The sequence below is a fragment of the Bombus pyrosoma genome, linkage group LG11 (genome assembly GCF_014825855.1).
Source record: "Bombus pyrosoma isolate SC7728 linkage group LG11, ASM1482585v1, whole genome shotgun sequence".
Lineage (NCBI taxonomy): Eukaryota > Metazoa > Arthropoda > Insecta > Hymenoptera > Apidae > Bombus > Bombus pyrosoma.
The window spans coordinates 9,521,119-9,542,071 of record NC_057780.1 but is presented as its reverse complement, the minus strand read 5'-3'; the positions used below and the strand labels follow the sequence as shown (position 1 = coordinate 9,542,071).

At 39.5% G+C, this 20,953-nt stretch overlaps 1 protein-coding gene across 4 annotated transcripts; it reads left to right on the top strand.

Moving 5' to 3' along the window:
• Window positions 1-260: 260 nt before the first annotated feature.
• On the top strand, window positions 261-18,620 carry LOC122572991 (serum response factor homolog). 4 transcript variants are annotated; one of them, XR_006318626.1, is made up of 5 exons: window positions 261-886; window positions 3,666-3,917; window positions 13,925-14,030; window positions 14,124-14,964; window positions 16,326-16,409. XR_006318626.1 is itself a non-coding variant. In XM_043738796.1 (5 exons), the coding sequence occupies exons 1-5, from the start codon at window positions 410-412 to the stop codon at window positions 16,841-16,843; spliced, it is 1,137 nt and encodes a 378-aa protein (XP_043594731.1). In that variant the 5' UTR covers window positions 261-409; the 3' UTR covers window positions 16,844-18,620. The 4 variants fall into 4 exon arrangements, 3 of the variants coding, with proteins under 3 accessions (XP_043594731.1, XP_043594733.1, XP_043594732.1); XM_043738796.1 differs by lacking the exon at window positions 14,124-14,964 and adding an exon at window positions 16,647-18,620 and having other exon boundaries at window positions 16,326-16,430; XM_043738798.1 differs by having other exon boundaries at window positions 14,124-14,197; window positions 16,326-16,789.
• Window positions 18,621-20,953: the final 2,333 nt, after the last annotated feature.

Sequence of the window (20,953 nt, the reverse complement as noted above, 5' to 3'; positions counted from 1 at the left end):
ACTCCGCGCGATCTTTCAGCCGCAAATTTTGGGATATCAAATTCGCGCAAAACCGATTTAACGCCAGATCAAGGACCACAGTTGATCCGTTAATTTTTCTACGAAGAAATTTTTAAAGATCTTCGTCCAGGTGACTCTATCTCGATCGAGTGGACTAGTTTTTTATCGCGTGCGTGGCGCGTGGTGGGGGTAGCAGCTGCGCAGGAACGCACGAAGGCACCGCGCTAGCACGTAGGTCAAGTTACGATACTCTGCGCGCATTCAGTTCGCGGGGAGCGCTCGTACAGTGCGCGTTGTTGTCCCGTGTTCCTCTAGATGGTTGATCACGTGGGAAACATTGCGCCGAGTTTTCGCGATTCCGTGGCGGAGAAGGGCCGAGGGAAAGGGAATAAATGTGCGCGAGTCCGTAATGGACAACCCTAGCGGCGGAAGAGATAGTCGGTACGCAAGTCTTGGCTACAGCATGGGGATGATAGGCAGCGACGCTGGCTCGGAAATGTACGGCCGACCGTCCACCTCCCAACTTACAACTTCTCAAATAAGCCGCGGTGGCGCCACCATGATGGCAGCGGCGGCCGCTGCAGGCGCACCGAATGCCGGCGTGGGATCTGTACAGAGGGGTATCAAGAGGACCACTTCGGACGTCTGTTACGATGACAGTAACGCACGGCAGGCACTTTCGCAACAGCAGGCCATGTCAATGTCCACAGACTGTGTCCCCGATAATCTCGAGGAGTCATTTACGAGTTTGGGCCAGCCGAAAAAGTCACCCCCCTCGAACGGTAAGAAGACCAAAGGACGGGTCAAGATTAAAATGGAGTACATCGACAATAAACTACGGAGGTATACCACCTTCTCGAAGAGGAAAACCGGAATCATGAAGAAGGTTCGTATCCGACAAACCTGTCGACCTTATTTCTCTCGTTAATTAAAACGGTTGCCGCAAAAACAGTGTGTTGAATCCGTCGGGTATCGATGATCGATCGTGACGATCGATCGTTTCTTTTCGTGTGATCATTGAATCGGTCCTATATCGAACATGGTGTTTAAGTGCGTTCAAAATTGACGACAGATTAGAGATAAGAAAGTACATGACACAAATAGCAAATGTAAATAGTGTATTATGGTTGTGTGGTTATGCGTATTGCGCAAATCAAACGTAAGCCGATGAGTTTAGCGAGCGCGCGATTTATGAGTGACAACTGTGCTTTCGCTGTCGTATATATTTGTACGCCAGTAACTTAATCGTGTATTTTGGATTACCGCTAGAACTACTGACTACAAAAGTACATAATTTGAAATCAGAAAGATGAAAATGGTAAAATAAGAAAGTCATATGGTGATATATGAAAGAATACATAATATATTACAAAAGATCATAAAAAAATCCCTAGAAATGCAGCGTTGTAATCTATAAAATTACTACGAAAGATTACTAATTGATCATTTTGACAGCTTTGGTAGTTTTAGTATCAAAATACGCCCAAGAAAGCTATAGTACATTAGTCGTGATTTTATGATATAATTTTGTGATGAGCAATTGTTATATGACTCTTTTTACGAATCAACCGTACATATTTCTTGGTTCTCTAATCTTAATTATATATAATTTACATAAAAATAGTTAGCGAGGTCGTTTAACGATAATCAGTAAATAAATATACGTTTAAAGTTATAAATTACACGATTAAGTTACACGTCCGTCAGAAAATTTATGTGTGCCTTTTTCTTTTTGTTCAAGCTTCGCACACAGCAGAATCTATTCTGTAAACGGTTACGCATCTATATTGACATTAACGTTGTATTTTATATTTCAGGTAACGAACGCGTTGTAGCCACTACAAAATATCGTAAAAATTGCTTTTACGTCTTGTCACGTCAAACTTAATCTTTCGTCTAAAAAGGGCATTATTTTAATTTCCCGAAAATGACGTATCTATTTTTGTTTACCTTTTATCACTCGCTATAAATATAAACTTTTTATGAACAACGTATTCCTCGAGCAAATAATTTGAAAATAATCTGAAGTTGTTTTTTAAGTCAGACTTTTTGAATTTAACATTAATTTAATCATGTTACAGTTGTTTATCTGATCCAAACGGCGGAGTAGCTAAATCCGTAGAAGAACCTAAGGCAAATTGCATCTTTCATACAAATATAGAAAACCAAAGATAGATTGTTCCCCTTTTCTAAAGACGGATCTCTATAATTAGCTATGTTTTGACACGAAACTGACATAACTGCTTTATAACATTATTGGAAAACTGGAAACTTACGTTAAACTTAAAATAAACAGAGGCATTATGTAAGAGAAAGTACGAATTTAAATATTAGGCTGAATTCGTAGGCAGTGTTAAAAGAATTACGTATTGCTAAAAAAAAGTTCCCAATTTCTAACAGTTCTTAAAACGCTAAAATGTAAAATTTTAACGCACCGAATCAAATATTTTTCTTAAGCTTTCAATGTATGTATTTGTTATTTGTACGATATTTACATTATAATGATAATATTTACATTTTTTTAAATGATTTATCAATCATTAATATACAGAAAGTAATCGGAAAATAAGTCGCAGAACACGGTACAAATAAGAAAATTTTCTTAGTACAAAAATTGTAAATTTCTGGATCTTGTAAGCTGCAAATCAATCACCTAATCGAATTATCATAGTATTCTAGATAAAAAAATATAGAATTTTGCGTTACACATATGAAAATCGATAGATAGGTTCGATTTTAAAGAATATATAAATTACAAACGTTAAGTAAACAAAATACTTTCTTTGAGCGTAAACACGCAGCAACATTCTGATCTAAGTTAAAGACAACGATTTCATAACGTTCCGCTATGTTTATTCATTTTCATGATATGGTTGCGTTGCTCCCCCTCGACCGGTAGGTTTCTTGTTAGTAGGCTGAATTTTTATAATTTAGATTCAACTTAAATATACAATGGCGGGCCGTCAGTTTTCACTACAAAAAGAAAGAATTCCATCCGCACCACGCTAGTAAACGCTTCGGTAAACCTTGATAATTATTATGTCATTACAAGGTATAATCTCTCCAACATAAAGCGCTGAGTGCGCATATCGTTTTTTATTCGTGTGTGTTCGTTTAATTATTTAAAAGAACTGTATATTAATGATCGTGCAGGCGGTAATAATTTGCATAACACCGCTCTATAAAGATCGCTGAGTAGTAAGTACTTGTAATATACTGTTGATCGTTTAAGAGTCGAATGGAAAACATTGCTTTCGTTACTCGAGAATCTAAGTTTGCTACTTTATTTACATCCGCTCTTTGATTCTTTAGACAGATACTATTTTAATTAATTACGATATGAATTTTCAATTCAGCGAGTTAAATTTACGATACATTCGATCTTCAAACTTGTAGTTTCATCGAACGGGAAACACAAGTGTCTCACTGTTACACTGTTCTATCGTTCTCCAATTTCCTGGAAAAACTTTTCTTCGATTAAAATCCATCTCGCTTAAAAACGGCTAAAACCAGTATTCGATCAATGAAAATAGACAAAAACCAAAGTCCGAAAAGACGGAGGATAAAAGTGCAAAAAGAAGGAAAAATCTGGAGCGAAGCGTCGTTAATACGATCCGAAGAAGGAGCCCGGGACATCCCTAATTAATCGTTATCTCTGGTTGCAGGCGTACGAGCTGTCGACACTGACAGGTACACAGGTGATGCTGCTGGTAGCCAGCGAGACCGGGCATGTGTACACGTTCGCGACACGAAAGCTGCAGCCGATGATAACGAGCGAGGCCGGGAAGGCGTTGATCCAGACCTGTCTGAACAGCCCGGACCCTCCCGCCTCCGGTTCCTCCGGCGACCAGAGGATGTCCGCGACCGGGTTCGAGGAGACCGAACTGACCTACAACATAGCCGACGACGAGCAGAAAGTAAGGCAACTGGTGTATGGCTCGCCGCACGGTGGCTCGCTGCACGGCGGTTATCCTGGTGGCGGACCGACCGGAGGGCCTCCTGGCCATCCGCCACCCCCGCCGCCGCCACCGCCGCCGGGTTCGCAGCACGCGCCACCCTCGCACGCGCAGCACGCGCACTTGATTGCGCATGCACACGCGGCCTCGCCGAGCTCGCACCTGGTACCCTGTTCCAGTCCTGGGCCCATGTTAGCCGGTGGTCCCTATCAACAATCCTGTCCCTCGCCTCTGCCACCCCATCACGCCGCCTACCATCCTCACATGTCGCATTCGCATCCCCAACGGTAGTACTACCCTAGTTAGTACTTGAAACTATCGCTTGTCCTCCGACTCTTACCAGCTGTCCGTGTTCGATGCATCGCACACTCGCATCTGTTACATCGCCAGTCGCATTCGTCACGTCGTCGGTTGCATCCGTTGTATCCATCGCTGGCTACCGTGTTCGATTCGCGTATGATCTTCCATGATCAATGACTACGGAATATCGATACAGGGAAGAGGTACAGGGAGAAAAGAACGTAAGGTTGAACGCGTCCGTGGATATAGAGAGAAGATGCTCGATAAGAGTCGGTGTCCGCGGAGTTAGAAGACTACCGTCGCCGACACGAACCACCGGCGTAACCGCAATTATCCGCGTACGCTTATCGCGCACAACGTCTGTCGTCGATTGACAATTGTCGACTTCGAACGGCCGCTCCATGTTCGCGCGATACGCGCTACGAGATTTACTCGATGTTGGAGTGGATACGTAGACTTTGCAGATGGATATAAATTGGTTGAACGACAGTAGGTTTAAGGAACACGAAGATTATTGTGTTTTCCGTATATAGGCTCGAATGGTTTCGTTATACAGCTCAACTGGATTCCATGGGGGAACTTAATCGTTCTAGCGATTTCATTAGCAAGAAGCAGGATCGGTGAAGAATGAAACCAGGTTGTGGTCTTTCTTCCAACGATCCGTGCTTCGAGCCTGTAGAAATGCTTGCTAGGTTTCTTGAAGCTTCTCTTCTGTTTCCTAGTTACTTTTCACGGCGGCAAAGGGCTCCTCGAACAGACGCCTCGGCGTCGGTGCAATTCCGTCCATGGTGCGAGTACATCGCGTTCAAATTAGGTGCGCGGGAACGCGTTAAATTTTTCTTTCCACGGTGCTTTGATCGTTTTCGAGGCGTTTTAAAGAATAGACGTATTATCGTTACGATGGATTTATTATGTTGTGTTATGCTTCGTTATATCGAGAACGCGTCGTTCGATGGACGTAAAATCGTACGTCGTTTGCAAGCTGAATAACGAATCAGCGTGACGAAGGAAGTTCCGGACGACATCCGACTTTCTTTTCCGGACGATGAATATCGAAATTCTCGATGAGGCGCATCACATCCGGTGTCAATGAAAGTACGGTTATTTTCTTTTCGTGTGTGTGTGCGTGTAGGGAGGAGAGTAGCATCTCGTACGAAGCGCGAATGACGTTAGTTACGATCCTAGAGATTAATATGCCGAACACCCGGCACGTTCACGCTTAATTTGACGTAAATCTCAAGGAAGTGAAGTTTCGTTTGATTAAAACTCTGCTACGTCATTTGGATCATCGATAGTATTTTTCTATCTTTAAAAATTGTTTAAGTTTGAGAAAAATATGAAAGAATGTTTATTGATATTTACGCGATGACTATCGTTTTAATTTCATACGAAGATTCCCTTTAAGAACGTTTTTATTTATAAAATTTTATTGAAATTCGAAACATAAAACTTTGAAGATCGTAGCCGGACTAATAATTAGAAAAGTTGGCTCAATGTTATGATCGTGTTTAACGTATTCAATCTTCCGTAAGAAATAGTTTTCTATATAATTTAATATCGATTACAAGCTGTTAACTATTTTCTTGGCAAAAACTTGAAACGAAATTAAACGTCTCTCTATCAGGTCGTTTCATAAATCTTTCTCTTTTCCAATTCAAATAAATCTTTATTTCAATGAAATCATCGATTTTCCGTGCATTCGATATGCCGGTTTATCATAAATATATTTGCATAATTTCCCGTCGTTTCTGAATTAATTTACCGATAAATCTCTCGACAAATCCGTTTCTCATGATACGTCAATGCGAAGGCTTATGAAACGACCGAGTAGAACGCTAACAGCGAGAAAATAGCTCGCATAATTGCGTGCCAGGTGCACTAAAAAGATTTAACCAAATCAGTCGACGAGGTAAAATCGAGACTACTTATGGTAACGTGCGCTCGCGCGCACGCTTCGAGATCCTAGTACAGTTGTTAACGACAATCAGAACGATGTTTTGCCACGGCTGGCTCGCTGGGAAGAGTTTCAGGCAATTAACTCTTCTTTCGACTCGGTATCGCAAGTAGAAGGCTTCTAAGGACACCTGTCATCCTCAGGATAGGCTCGAACAGTACTTAAAATAGCAGCTTTTCGGTACTTAATACATTAAGAACTATTACCGTTCGATTATTATTCGTTGTTTCAAGGTATAATAAATATGTTATATTGATAGGCTCAGGGAGCAGTGCTTTCTTCAAGTTTAATTTAAATTTAAGGGCTCGTAATAAAAACAACCCTTGTCCATGCGTGATTATCTCTATCCAGGAAAGCAAAAGAATAGTTTAACATTTGTAATTTCTGGTCGATACATTTCATTTTTGCTATATAAAATATTCTATGAGCCTACCAGTAATATTCGCTGATGATATTCAATAAAATTATAACGTTGTGGACTACGCGATAAAAGTTTTTATAGAACCGGTTAATTTTCATTCGATGACAAGTCACGATCACTTTTTAGATAATTTTTTATAACATCGATTCCATCATAATGTGAACGTAGCTGGTTACTAGAAATACATTGTTGTCTAAAAGATTGAAAGATTTTACAAGAGTCGGTTTTGTTATGAGTCCCGCGATTGATCGACGCGACATATTCTTGGAAATCAATCGTGATCGAGCGACGCTTGTCGTTAACCGAGGCGTGCGATGGTGTTTTCAATGAAAACCGATCGGAGCGCAAGAAAACGTACGGTGTTCCGTTTCCAACGTATAAATCTAGTCCAGTCGACGCGTACTGTAAATGTATACGAGATTTACGTCCACGTTGTTTTAATCTACCCGAGTGAACAACGACGAAGATGATCGATGAATTTTTCCGAACGATCGTCAACGAAATCGACCGTCCTCTTGCTCTCGACAGTTCGAGTTTAAAGAAACAATTGAAATCATGGAATTTACGATTTTTATAAATACGTTAATTGATACATAGTTTTATAGAAATATCCATTATAATATTCGTAGAGCAAAGGTTTGCTCTATAATTTTAATAATTAAGTATCGAGTAAGATATCTTGTAATTTGCGTGAATTTGATAATTTCGCTTGTTTCACAATTTAAAGACCGTAAAACACCGATTCATAAAAAGACAACGATCTCGATAGAGATGTTCGGAATACTAGAAACGGATGAAAACTTTAGCTAAAATCATTTTCGTTTTTCTTTTTCTTTTCTTTTTTTTTTTTTCTTTTTTATGATGCTCGTGATACGAAAACGAGGTTAAAGAGTAAGGCATTAGGGAATTCAGAAAATAGACAATTTTAATGGCTGGATCTATACGTTAATCAAAGTCCAAAGACTTTTTTCTACGATACGTGGTTCGTTCGAGTCGTACTTCTTTGTGAAACGAACGAAACTCGTAGAAAGACACGTATCGATGGAAATTTTCGTTTATCAAAACGAGAATGGAGAGGCAGTTCTTAATCGTGCACTTAGGATAGTAACTCATGTGATGAATTACTCGAGGAGCCGTGTATTATATATATATATACGTATATATATATATATATATAATCTTCTCTTCTTTCTATTTTGATCGTATTTATATCTTTTACAACGATAGAATCTCTCTTATTTATTTAAAGATCTGTATATACGTTGTAAGTTGATCGATCGTTGCCGAGCAACGAGAATCAAATGGAACTGAGGCGAACCGCGATTTGACAATCGAAAAATAAATTTCGATCATTCGTATTTAACTCCGTGATAGTATTTAACGATGTCGATAGTATTTAACGATCTGCTCAAAAGTAATTGAAGAATCGTCCATCCGGATGACAATCCTCTCGCAAAGGGAGTCAAACGTTGCGAAACTCGGAGAATGAGTTTAACAATGACTACGAGCATCGTTATTTCATCCTCGACATTCGATTTATTCGGACGCATAACCGAGAATGGCCGTATTCTCTTAATTGTTTCGAGCAGTGGTATCCATTTTACCGGTGTAGAAAAACGATCGTAGAAAGTACGATTCCCAATTAGCGTTTCGCTGGCTCCCTTCAGTTCCAAATCGCTCGATCGTACTTTTATATTGTAACAAACATCGTACCTAGTAGTTGGTGGGATTTGGCGAGGCCGGAATCAAAGGAAAAATCGAATCGTCCGAGCGTTCCCTTTTTTTCCCCTCCCATCAAATATCCTTATCGAGGCATCCATTATTTTTTTCAAATACTCATGTCGTTCGGGTCGAGACGTTTCGCCTTTCGTTCCCCGGGACGAAACGCAAAAAAAAAAAGCCAACGGAGAAACGAGAAATCGTAGTACGTGGGTGCGAGTCCGAGCCAGTAGACCCGGCGGTGCACGCTTGGCATTGTTGCGCATTGAATATATATATATATACATCATACATACATGTGTATATATATATATATATATATATCTATACATATATATATATAGATATTGTTGTGTGCATCGTACATTGTTCCGTAATGTGTTTGTACTGAAAGTGGCATGTGTAGTATTTGTTTGTTTTTTTTCTCTTTCGTAGATTAAGTAGCTAGTATTTAAAATACCTTGTTAATTTAAATTCCCAGGCGAGCCCCGCCTGTTCTCCATTTCCCCCCCTCTTCCGTTTCCCTTTCCCTTAAGTTTCTTCCACAAGTAGAGAAAACCTCGATTCTCCTCCCTCTTCACACAATATGCATGTTTACGTGTGTGTGTGTACGTGTGGTGTGTTGTTTTCTCTTCTTCTCTCCCCCCTTTTTTTTTTTTTTTTGTATCGCTTAAAATATTTTTGGAAAAAAAAAGAAGACCAGATACATATAAATATATATAAATATATAAATATAGAGGGTAGATAGGTAAAATAGATAAACGTTTATACGTCGGAAGAAAGGAAGGTGAAAACGCGAAAGAAAACGTAAAACGAATAAGCACACGAGAGCATTACGTGCAGGCGCAAAAGTAAGGGAGATTAAACGTGAGAAGAAAAAAATATGGATGAGAAAAAAGAAAAGAAAAAAAAAAAAGAAAGAAAGAAAAATCGCAAATCCGAATAGAAATGTAATTTATCCGCGGTCTCTCCCGTCGACGCACAAAGTACAAATAATATAATTAACTTTACGATTATACGATAATCCTGAACGCAACACGGTAATCACGAAATGTACGGCTGGCGTGCCTTAGTTTTTATGTATCACATGTGTAAATAGTGTACTGTAAAATACTGTGATAATATTTATATTACACGTACGTATTATATTGTTTCGCTTAATAATACGGTCCCATGACAGTGTTGGTCGTCGTTTCGTCAAACGATACAGTTAACCGATATACACACGAACGCCAACAATTATCGGCACAAGGTGCCAGTCGTTTGCGAACAGGTAGGTATGAAAAAAAACCCGCCTGTTTTAGCGAAGATACCGTTCGATCGACCATTTGATACATAATTCGTACCTTTTATTCTACATCCTGTTTGCCGCGCGGATCACCACGTTGATAACGATCACGAAGACGATGAAGAAACGTGCAAAACGAAAGAAAGGAATTTCTGTACGATTAGGTAATAGTTTCGCGTGAAACGTTAAACTAGTTGCGTCGAGATGATTACAGAAACTAGCCTCGATCAAAGAGGGGTATTAACACGATCGAATCACTTTTAACTTGATTTCTTTTAGCGATTAGCGGCATTGTTATTTAAACGAAGAATGAGAAAGTAAGACATTTTAAAAATGTGTCTCTTTATATTAATTTTATGTTGGATTTTGTTGTTGCTTTATCGACGAGATCGTATCGACGCTTTTTTACTTTTCGTCTGTGCGTGAATATAATTCTCGCGATTAGCCTAAACGAGTTGCTACATTTAACTTAATGGTACTTGTTGTCTTATGTAGTTTGAAAAACCACTTCACTTTTGTCTTGTAAATAACGTAGAAAACAGCGGTATCATTCGTAAACGGATGAAGAATAATTATTAACGCGATAAGACTCCTGTTACTCCTTAAGACGATTTTTATTTTCTCTCTTTTAAAGAATTAACGTAAAATTTCGTATATGTAATTATCGAAGAACAATAATCAGCCCTTGATGCGATAGATAATGCAGGGGAAAAACCAGTTATGTTAAGAATTAGAACCAACGAGATGCGTTAAATTATACAAGATTAAATAATAATTCTATCTACGTTGCGATCATTATTGTAAAGAAAGAATATTCCGATCCGCTTGAGAATAAGACACCGATCAACAGTATTCCATTTTGCCAATCATCCTTTCAACATAACTCACAAGGTAGGTCTGCTTCTCGATACGCACGGATTATTCAAATTTAACGATTCTCTTTAAAAAATCGTATCTCCTGAACTTTCCTATACATTGCTTTAACGTTTCACTCTTTCAGACACAAATGTCCCAACGTAATTTCAAAAGAAAGATAAAGAAGAAGCAAATTAATTCTCTTAAGGTGAAAGATGAAATTCTCTTTCATCTTTCACATCCCTTTCTCGGACTTGAAACAATCTTCCGCCTAAAAATTTCCATATAAGGATTAAGAAAAAAAAGGACATGTTGAATCTTGAATGTAACAAGTCTGAAAGAGTTGAAGACGATATTTCTGCAAGCCTGCGCGAATAAACGCTAAGCTAATAAATAAAAAGAGACGCAAAAACCTAGGACGCGCTAAACACCCCATTAGTACGTAAAAGAAACCGGATCGAAACTTTGTCCACCGTAATGACAACGAAAAAGAAAAAAAGAAAAGAAAAAGGAACGTTGAAAAGCTCTCTCCCTTGACGGTGGTTTGATACGGGGCACGTTTACGGCGGGGGTTTGAAGCCACGATTTACGATCTAACGACTTAACGATTATGATGCATTTCGCTAAGAGGGCACCCTGGTGGATCGCGGCCACGAGGAAACGACGAAGACAACAGGCGGCTCTCCTGGTGGCTGGCAGGGCGAAAAAGAGAAGGGCAGAAACAGGTGGGGAGTAATCGGATGGAAGGGAAAAGAGAAAGAAGGCGGGGGAAGAGAGGGAGAGAGCAAGAAAGAGGGAGAAAAAGAGAGAGAAGGTATGGAAGGTGGAAGCAGAATACCTTATACGGTCACCTTTGTCAAAGCCTGGTTGTCGCCATATACAGGCAATGTTCGCGATGGCAGATACTTATATAGAGTCCAACTTAAGAATCAGGAATGCCGGTTTTTGTCGCGCCTTCTATACACACCCGTGGTAATGGGGGGTACAAATACGACTCGGAAGTGATCGTCGACACAACGCCTGCTGCACGCGGACGAGGGTCGCGAAACCAGCCCTCCTGGCACTTTTGGAAATCCTCCACGAACCGTCACGAAATCACGGCCACCAGCCTTCCGAGCTTGCGACTTAAGAACGATTTGATGCTTCACGGAAGTTGAGACACTCTTAGCTTCCGTGTTTCATGCATGGAATGTGATTTGACTCTCGAATTTTTGCGTGAGAGTGTTTTAGCTTCGACGTCGATCGAAGGGACAATTGCGAGCTGTTCGATCGATGATTCGATTAATTTAGACTTTTTGAATTTTATACGTACGTTCATATCAAATTGTAAATATGTCTTGTTTCTTTTTTTTTTTTTTTTTTATTAATAAGTGGCTTTTGAAGATAAAGTTTGTTATTTTTTAAAGACGCTTTTTGGCCTCCGATTTTGCTACTCGTAAGTGATAAATGATATATTTCACCGCAGACATAATTGAAGTCTTTGGTGAATGACTGGTTGGAAAGTGGAGCAGTCTAATTAATTGACTCGGTTTCAACTATTTTTGGAATGTTGAACCCTTACAGCGCACTCGAGATCCCTTTCCTTGCTCCTTATTTTTCCGAGGCTAAAGGACGTTTCATTTTTTTGACCGTATACGTTTCTGGGAAACATCTGTTTCTTTGGTATATCAGTTTTCTTCTAGAAAACAACGGACGTGATCGAGTTGCTCGATCAGTTACCGATTCGAAAGTACAGTACTTCAATTAACTCGAATTATTTTCGACATTCTAAATCTTCCAAACTACACGGACGTCCATGGCAGATTACATCGTACTTAAAATCAGTATCACTAAATCGTTTCATGTAGTACATTCTACCGTAGTACAAATTTACTACTGACTTACGATTAACCAAAAATAAATACAGCTGATCAACAACGTCGTGACGAAACCGTTAATAAAAACTTCTATTCCTATCGCTACGGTAAAACCCGATTTGTCCGAGTTCTGGCGAAAAACATGGAATTCATCGATGCTTCCCATTGCCTGAGATTTCTTCTAACTTCCGACATCAATAATATTAAAAATTCACGTTCTCAAATAAATGCACGTAACTGGCAAATGTTCATGAACGAAACTAAGATTCAATCGGATTCAGGAGGACGATAATTTACAAACCAAAATATGGAGATTCGTATGAACGAGAATTCGGTTGTCCAGGAACCAAGATTCCGAATAGAATTCCACTATAATACGAAATCGTTGAAACTATCTTCCGCAACGAAACAAGCAACCGCGAACGGAATAGTTCGCCAAATCGGTGCTTCCCTGGCAGTCGAAAGACGGGCACTTCCTAATTCACTGGAAGAGCATCGGTTCCTTACTCTCGACTGGTCGATTTGCTTTCTCTCGAACGCGACCGCCGGTCGACACGTGTATACACACACGCGTCCTAACGAACGAGTCGAAATGCATGTATAAAACGCACAGGTTTAGCGCACAAACGGTTAAGCCTAGGGGAAAAAAAGCTATCCGTCGGTGGTGGCGGTATGACCGGGGGAGAGAAAGTCACCCGGGGAAACCGTAGTCCTGCGTAAATTTGTGAGAATCTGCCGTGGAAGCGCGGTACGAGTTGAGGCCGCGCGGATGGCCATATAAGGCGCGCGAACAAGCTCGCGCATCTCTCCCTGCTAGGTAGGTAGGTAGGTAAGTTGGTTCGTTGGTTGTTTCGTTGGTTGCTTAGTTGCTTGGTAGGCTCCACTTGATTGATTGGTTAGTTGCCCGTTTGATTGGCTCGCCGATATTATTACAGAGGCGTTATCTACGATTTACAGGCTACGAATCGTGCCGCGATGCTTCTCCTCTCTTCTGGCTTGTTTTCTGCTTGTCGCCGCATTGCTCGTTAGGCATCCGGAATTTACGGACCCGATACAGATCGTACGTCATCGTGATATCGTTTTCACGACAACGTCGTGAAGCTTTGGCCGGTACCGGTCGATGAAACGATCGATTCTGACGATAGTTCAACTTTGATTTTCGTTCGTTTACTGTAACAGAAGTTTCGAACGTTGGGCAAAGAGAAGAATGTCGGGTTTTTAATTAATTTGCGTCGATTAATTGCAGGCACATCCTATGTTAGGCATATGAATTGTAGGCAGAATTCTAGGAGTAGTGGTTTGTAGAACGAGGCAAGAACCTTGTAACGATGATTCATAAATTTTGTAGCAGGGCGACACGTTCTTGAGAACTTTAATGTATGCAAACAAAATTAAAATCTGATTCACGCTGGCTTCTGTTTTTTTTTCTCTTCCTATTTGTTATTCTCTCATCGATTTTATCTTCGTACGAATTAACCAGAATTATCCTCAGGACTCGTAAATAACGTTTTTATTTCAAATACGATCAATGTACGCACACCATTTGTACCAATAAATTTCGTTTCATTGTTTCAGGAAGACGGCACTTCACCTAGATCGGACGTTTGCGCGAACGAAAGCGACGGAGACACCAGCGATGGCGATTCTCCTGTCTCAAAGGATCTCTCAAAAAATCACTCAGGTAAACGTACATACCAAAAACTATCTACCTAGAGAAACATCCTGCGTATTTCCATCCCAAGCGAATGAAACTTTTCTCGTCGTACATTTTCAGAAGGAACTAAAGACAATTTACACAGAACACCATGTATGCTCTCGAATAAAGGATTTATTAACGACAAAAGTTCCGTACGTGGAGTATCCTCGCCAACTTTTCCATCCAAGTAGTGGCTGTCTAGTCGAACGTGGATGCTTCCCAAGCGTGGTTTCCTCCCTTCCGTCGTGCTAGAACAATTTCACCTGTCCGTTCCGCGATTCTCGGCCCGTGCCACGCCGAGTACGAAAGACAATCGTACAGCTGCGCATACGTGGCGAGTAATTAACGAATTTCCCCGTGGGCGTAGCAGGAGTCGCGAGTCGCGGACTAAGTAGCAAGCGGTAAAAGCCGTGGCGTGGAAAATCGTTAGAGCCAGGCCGTAGGTAGTCGAGCAAAGGCAAACGTGTACAATCCAATCAGTCAGGTAGGTCGGTAGACAGAGAAAGGGATAGAAACGGATAGAACGAAGAGAGAGAGCAGGAGAGGAGAGTTTGGCGGAGAGGAGAGGAGAGAAACGTCGGAGAACGAGAGAATGGTATCACAGAAGAGGTAAAACGTATATGATGCGTACGCGCGCGCGATCGCGTGTGAGCGAGCGAGAAAAGAGGGGAAAAGAGAGGGAGAAGATAAAGGAAAGAGGACACTTAAAATGCGAAAAGTGTGCGAGCGATGACGAGGTTATCCGTGTAGGGGAGTACATAAGGAGTTGTACGGGCCGCGATGACCAAACTAAGACAACGACGCGCTGCCTAACTGGGAAGTAAGATCCGGTCGAAAGCCGCGCTCCGATGCAGGTGTACACATAAATATCGATGCTAATATATGGAGTGGATGCCATCCGACTTACCGATCGCATGACGTACGTTTTTTTTCGCCTTTCCATTGTTCCCCGCGGCACAAACAGTCTCCCCGCCAGAATTTTGATAACTCGCCACGCGTTCATATCTCCGACCGACACGATCCGCGTCCCGCCGATCTTTTACCCTCCGATCGAAACTCGATCGTCCCTTCGAATTTCTTTCTCTTTTACGATTTTCATTTGCTACTTCACCGTTCTGACGATTTTCCTAAATTCTTCGCTTTCATTTACTTTGGATATCGACCGATTAGTTGATCCAGAGTAAAGGACGAAGATAGATTTCGATGGAACATCTATTGGTGATCGTTTCGTACATCTGTAAAAAATATTCACATTGATATAGAATCTGTTAGATGTAAAATTACTTACGACGATCGGTTTTCGTTTTATAAGACCTTATGAGAAGATAATTTTCGTTAAAGTAGGTAAAAACTATAATATATTTATCTATCGATGTATGCAACAAGAATGATTGCTGTATAATAAAGTGTAGATATTTGAATAGATAAGAAGAACCAGGTCCAATTACACAATTTTACTATTTCAGAGTAAACATTACTCTCTGTTAATCTCTGCTTTATCGAATTTCCTCTGAAACGGTTCTTGTATTAGTTTCCTTGGTACATAGTACGTCAACTTTATAGTTTATTTTAATATAAGTGGTGCTTTTACAAGATATCTGAAGATTTTCAAACGAGTAATTGTAAAATACGAAAGAGACAGATGTTGAATATAAAAGTTCATTAATCTATATTTCTAAAAATCTAATAACGTTTTGTGTGCATCACTGTTTTATGTCATATTAATGATTATGTCATTGCTTTATATCATCCTTCGTATCACGTCGATTACGTAAATATATATTTTTAGCGGTGTTTTCGATCTACGACCGATCGATTTAAGTAGTGAAAGAAACCCAAAAAGCAGACGGTTATGAGTGAATCCGTTATACCGCCTCGCTCCGTTCTCTTCCTCTTCATAAACTCTAATAAAAAAAGTATGTGATGCCAAAAATCATTAACTGTACATTTAAAAACGTCCATTTACTAATTCTAACCACTCGTCCACCCATTAAGTCCAATATCAACCCTATTGCGGCCAATCGGATGCCTGTTTCTATATTTCTCTTAACAGAGTTTTCATTTTTCGTTCTTTAAATATCTTCACATCGAAATTTACAAGAAAGTTTTAAATATCGAAGCCTCGAGCTTACTTGTACGCGCGTTAATTAACCGTGGAATTTAGATTGCCTACAATAAGGGTTGAATCACATCGTTATCGATAAACATTTATTCGCCACAAAATGACTAATCGATCATCATCATGTCATTTCTCATGAAAACGGCGGTGATTCTGCGCAGGTATAATGTACCAGATGCCACAGACAGTAATTTACTCGCCGACTCCGGGGGTTCTACTCGGTATCGGGCAAAACGGCCAGCCGGTGCAAATCTCTCAAGAAGGAGGTGAGAAACCATGATCATCCCCTGGAATCGATCTCCCCCCCAAAAAAACACACACATCCAGCCATCCTTCCGATAGCCGAGCGTTACGAAATGAAACGAAAACCCAGATGGATACCGGCACCTTGCTCTTGCGACAGACGTTTACCCGACGCGAAACGCGTGCCCGTCCTTCTTCCTGTTTCCCCCAAGTAGAGGTTTTTTGGCATTGTTTCGCAGGCACGGTAGCCCCGGTTAACTCGACGCAGAGTAATCAGCCGTTCATCACGATACCGCTGAACGTCGCGATGAGTGCCGCCGGCTTGTCGCTTCCGGTTACATCCAGGATGAATCTGTCGCCGTCGCCGCGATCACCAACGACATCGGCCACGTCCAGCTGCGAGCTACCATCGGACCTGAGCAAAGATCGTGAGTGATATATCGCGGATCGAGCCCCGATTAAGAAAAAACCCTCCCCGAAGCTTGTCGCTCGACGATGCAACAAAAGGCTTGACCCGACGAGATTGGACGGGCCATCTTTTTTCCAACGATCGTTTCGGTTCACCAAAGAAGGTCGGAGCGAACCGTGACGCATACAGAAACTCGGAAATCTCGCGCGGAACATTTTCTCTTCAGCGACGCGTCGGGATGACCTGTTTCGATCGTACGCCCGAGCCGAATTGATCCGACGATCGAAATGGACGCGTTCTCTGCAATGCTATCGATACATACAGATAGAATTTGCTGCTTATCGTGTACGATCGACTGATTTGTATTTTGCAAGATGATGGATTTTGTCGAGATCTCCTTTGCGCTCGCGATCTAGCCGGTCGCGACGGTAACGCGTTGCAACGCGGAGGTGCTTGTCATTGGTCGAGGATATTCGTTTGATGAAATTTTGCGAAATTATCGGTACTGTGTTGTATTTTATAGAGGATTGTATAAAACCAGAGAACGAATCAAATTGCAACGATGAATACGTCGAGAGTAAGGGTGGCAAATTTGGATGGATCTTTGCGTACGATATTATGTGCGTAAATTAGCATTGACCGATGATTGGTTGTGGTATGAAATTATCAATGCGCATTGGTATAGTTTTTGTTGATACTGGACTTTGTTAGCCGGCGTTTAATCGATATTCGTACAATACTAGTCGAAGGTTTTACCCAATAACCGTTCCACGAATTAATTGTTTACACTGTCTTCGTAGAATTCGCTGCTTTTCGAGCTATTATTTAACGTTTCGTAAATTACTTAATAGAGAGGAAAGGAATTCGATATTTTTTCGACGTTAAACGTTATATAGGAATATTTGAAGATTCGTGGGACTGGTGAGTCGAATGAGACGCATTCGAGTGCAGTAATTTGATAATAACAGAAAAATGAGCAAGTAATAATAAAATATCGAAATTTTAGCGATACATTTTATGTATCACGTGTGTTATGTACTATAATTGTATATATATCAACGATCTGAAGCTTGTAATTTTTAACGTTCTCCTCTTTAGCAACGTAAATCATCACGAAACGATTACAGAACTTGTAGGTTTATAGCTCGAAGCGGTACACCATTCGACTGCGGCGATTTGTTCGCAATTCTCATCTTAGGAAACGCAAATTCATATGGTTGTTCGCGAATTATTTGAAAGAGAAGGGAGATAACTGAAGAGAGATATCGAGGATCGATGAATCGTGTGGCGATGATGACTTCTCAATCATACAGGGTGCTTCTAAAAATAATCTATAAGCTAGCGTTATCGTTTTTTTTGAACTATAGAGAAGAAAATATTCGATATATTTTCTAACACGGAAGTGCGATTAACCAAAGACCTTTTTGGTTTATCCGAATTGTATTATTTATTAGCTTACCCGGATAATGATTCCTCGAGAAACAACGACGTGTTCGCGGTGTTACCGAAACATAGAAATTACGCAAATTCCTCGTGAATCAGTCACAGAATGTAAAAGGCAATAATAGCGTCTCGAGTTCGATGATCGGCTGATCGGATTAATTAACCGAACCGTTAAATTGGTCGGTGATAATGTTGGCAATCGTAACCGTTCGTTTATACGATCATGATGTTTAATCATTAACCGTAAAATAGTGATAAGCACGCGTCATTATCAGCCAAATTGTTTCAACAGTATTTTTACTCACACAGTAAGCTCTATTTTACACGATATGGAAATAAATTATCAGCTTGTGATAGACAACACGCGAAAAGCTTGTATTTTCTTACAACGCACCTATGATTTTTACACGGATAGTACTATCGACACGCGCGAGGAACATTGTCAAACTTACCAAATGAATTTCTTTCGTTTTTCCTTTGCTTCATTAAACAATTTTAAAGACGTAACGCTTTCTTTTAATGCGAATTTATTTTGCTTCTCTAAATTTCATCGATATTATTTGGGATAAACGTTATTAGGTCATGAAAGTATTCTGGAATGGTACCTGCTTATTGAAAAGAAATTAGGAAGAGCGTAGTTTAGAAAAGAAGCAAAATGATGATGTACTTTTTTTAAAAATTATCGAGCTTTTTATGTATTTTATATATTTATGTCTAATCGATATTATTTGATAGTGCCTTCTTAGAGAATTAAAAGATGTTGGAAAAACTTCGAGAAAAAACATTAATATTACACTTATAAGTACTATGTGCTCCTTAGAATGAATTTTTTAAACTTAATGCAAATGTATTACGAATTTTATTAACTTTTCTCATTAGGTAATGCTAGTCAAAAGATTGTATTATACCTAGTCATTGAAATGTGCAATGAAACATAAACAAGCATTTAATTTTTGTACCGTAACATTGCTCGAAGCAGCTGCAGAATGTAATAAAATTACTTAATGAGAATTAAGAAACTAAAGTATAAAATCTGATAAAAATTTAAATAAAACTCTAAATTGAAAGAACCAATCGCGGAACTTTTAACAATCTGTTTCGATAGAAATTTATATCATAAATGAAATATCCTATCACCTGTACATTGTATAAAATTATCCTAACATTGTTTTGAGCAGTGAATACAGTGTTGTATGGATTGCCATAAGAATAAGAGATTTATAATATGAACGATAGTACGATCCGTGGGATAATGCGAAAGATTCTTATGCCAAAATCCATACATTCTCGTCCAAAAGGGAATACCGTTGTATCATGCATTTATCATAAATATCTTGAAAACATCAAATTCCACTTTATATATCTTTCCAAATTTTCGACACTGGCCTGTTCCAACGAATTACATGACAGAATTCAGGCATTTCTTTTATTATTTCATCTTGTTATTGATTAAAATAATCTTACGTAAAATAGTGGAAGTTCGATTTCGTTTCATTTTATAGCTTTCTTGATAAAATAAATATACTTCATATACAGTAGTACGTAACTCGTTTTTAAAAATGTTTCGCTAAACTTCGTTCTTAAATACTTTGGTTTTGTTGTAAATAAATAATACGCGAATCTTGTATAGTAAAAATTCATAAAACAAATACTCGCGGTTTTACGAATACCAAATTGATCTTTTCTCATCCTGCGAATCAGCGACAGCAACCGAAAGTTCTATTTTAACTTCGTTAGATAGTTTTTGATATTGAAAAATGACTCCTGTTATTCCATGAGAATGATAGAAATTACTTACAACCTTCGTGCTTCCACGTGCAATAATTACATCGATAACTACCGTAAACAATTTTCTCCTATAATAAGGAATATCGACAAAGATAAGGTACACAGCTCTCTGAAAATTAAACATACGTACACATGATGCACATCGACCTATTCAAATGCGAATGGAATTCACCTTAATCTCGCGTTATGTAAATTAAAGTCGAAATGAAACAGCAAAAACGAGAAAATTCAAACGATAATTTCTGCATTCTGTTATCGCACAAATGCACACATACTTTTTAATACCGCACCATGCAATATTACAAGATAATTATAGTTCGTAAAACGCATGCTACTCGGGAGTGATTTTATGATCACATATGAAAATAATATTTACAACAACTAAGGTATTTATAAATCGTTCACGAGGCAAATATGGTAAAATAATAATGGGACGAAACAATTCGAGCGTTATAACTTGTGTGTACACGTGTAATTATGATGGAACTTTATCGAAGTGCTAAAGGAAGATGGAATAATGTTTGAATGAAGGAACACGAGAAATGCGTTTGTGAACTATCTATTTTACTTTCGAAAATTTTACTTCGTTTTTGTGCGTTATTGTTATCTACGCTTAACGAGTGTTCTTTACTTTCTTCGTCGTTTATATTTCTTTACATTCGATGCAGTAAAATTAGAAAATTTTACGATAGTATAAGAATCATTGGTTTTCGTGAAATTTTATGTTTCGGATGTAAAGACGAGCAATTAATTTCTAAAAAATGAAGAGTAACACGCGAATGATGTCTTATGAAGCTCATAAGTGCAGTACCTCGAAAAATTCGATGGCCATGGCTCGAGCTTAATGTTTGTATAATAATAGAGAAATTCGTATGTTCAGCATGCCCGTTGGGAATCCAAATTCTC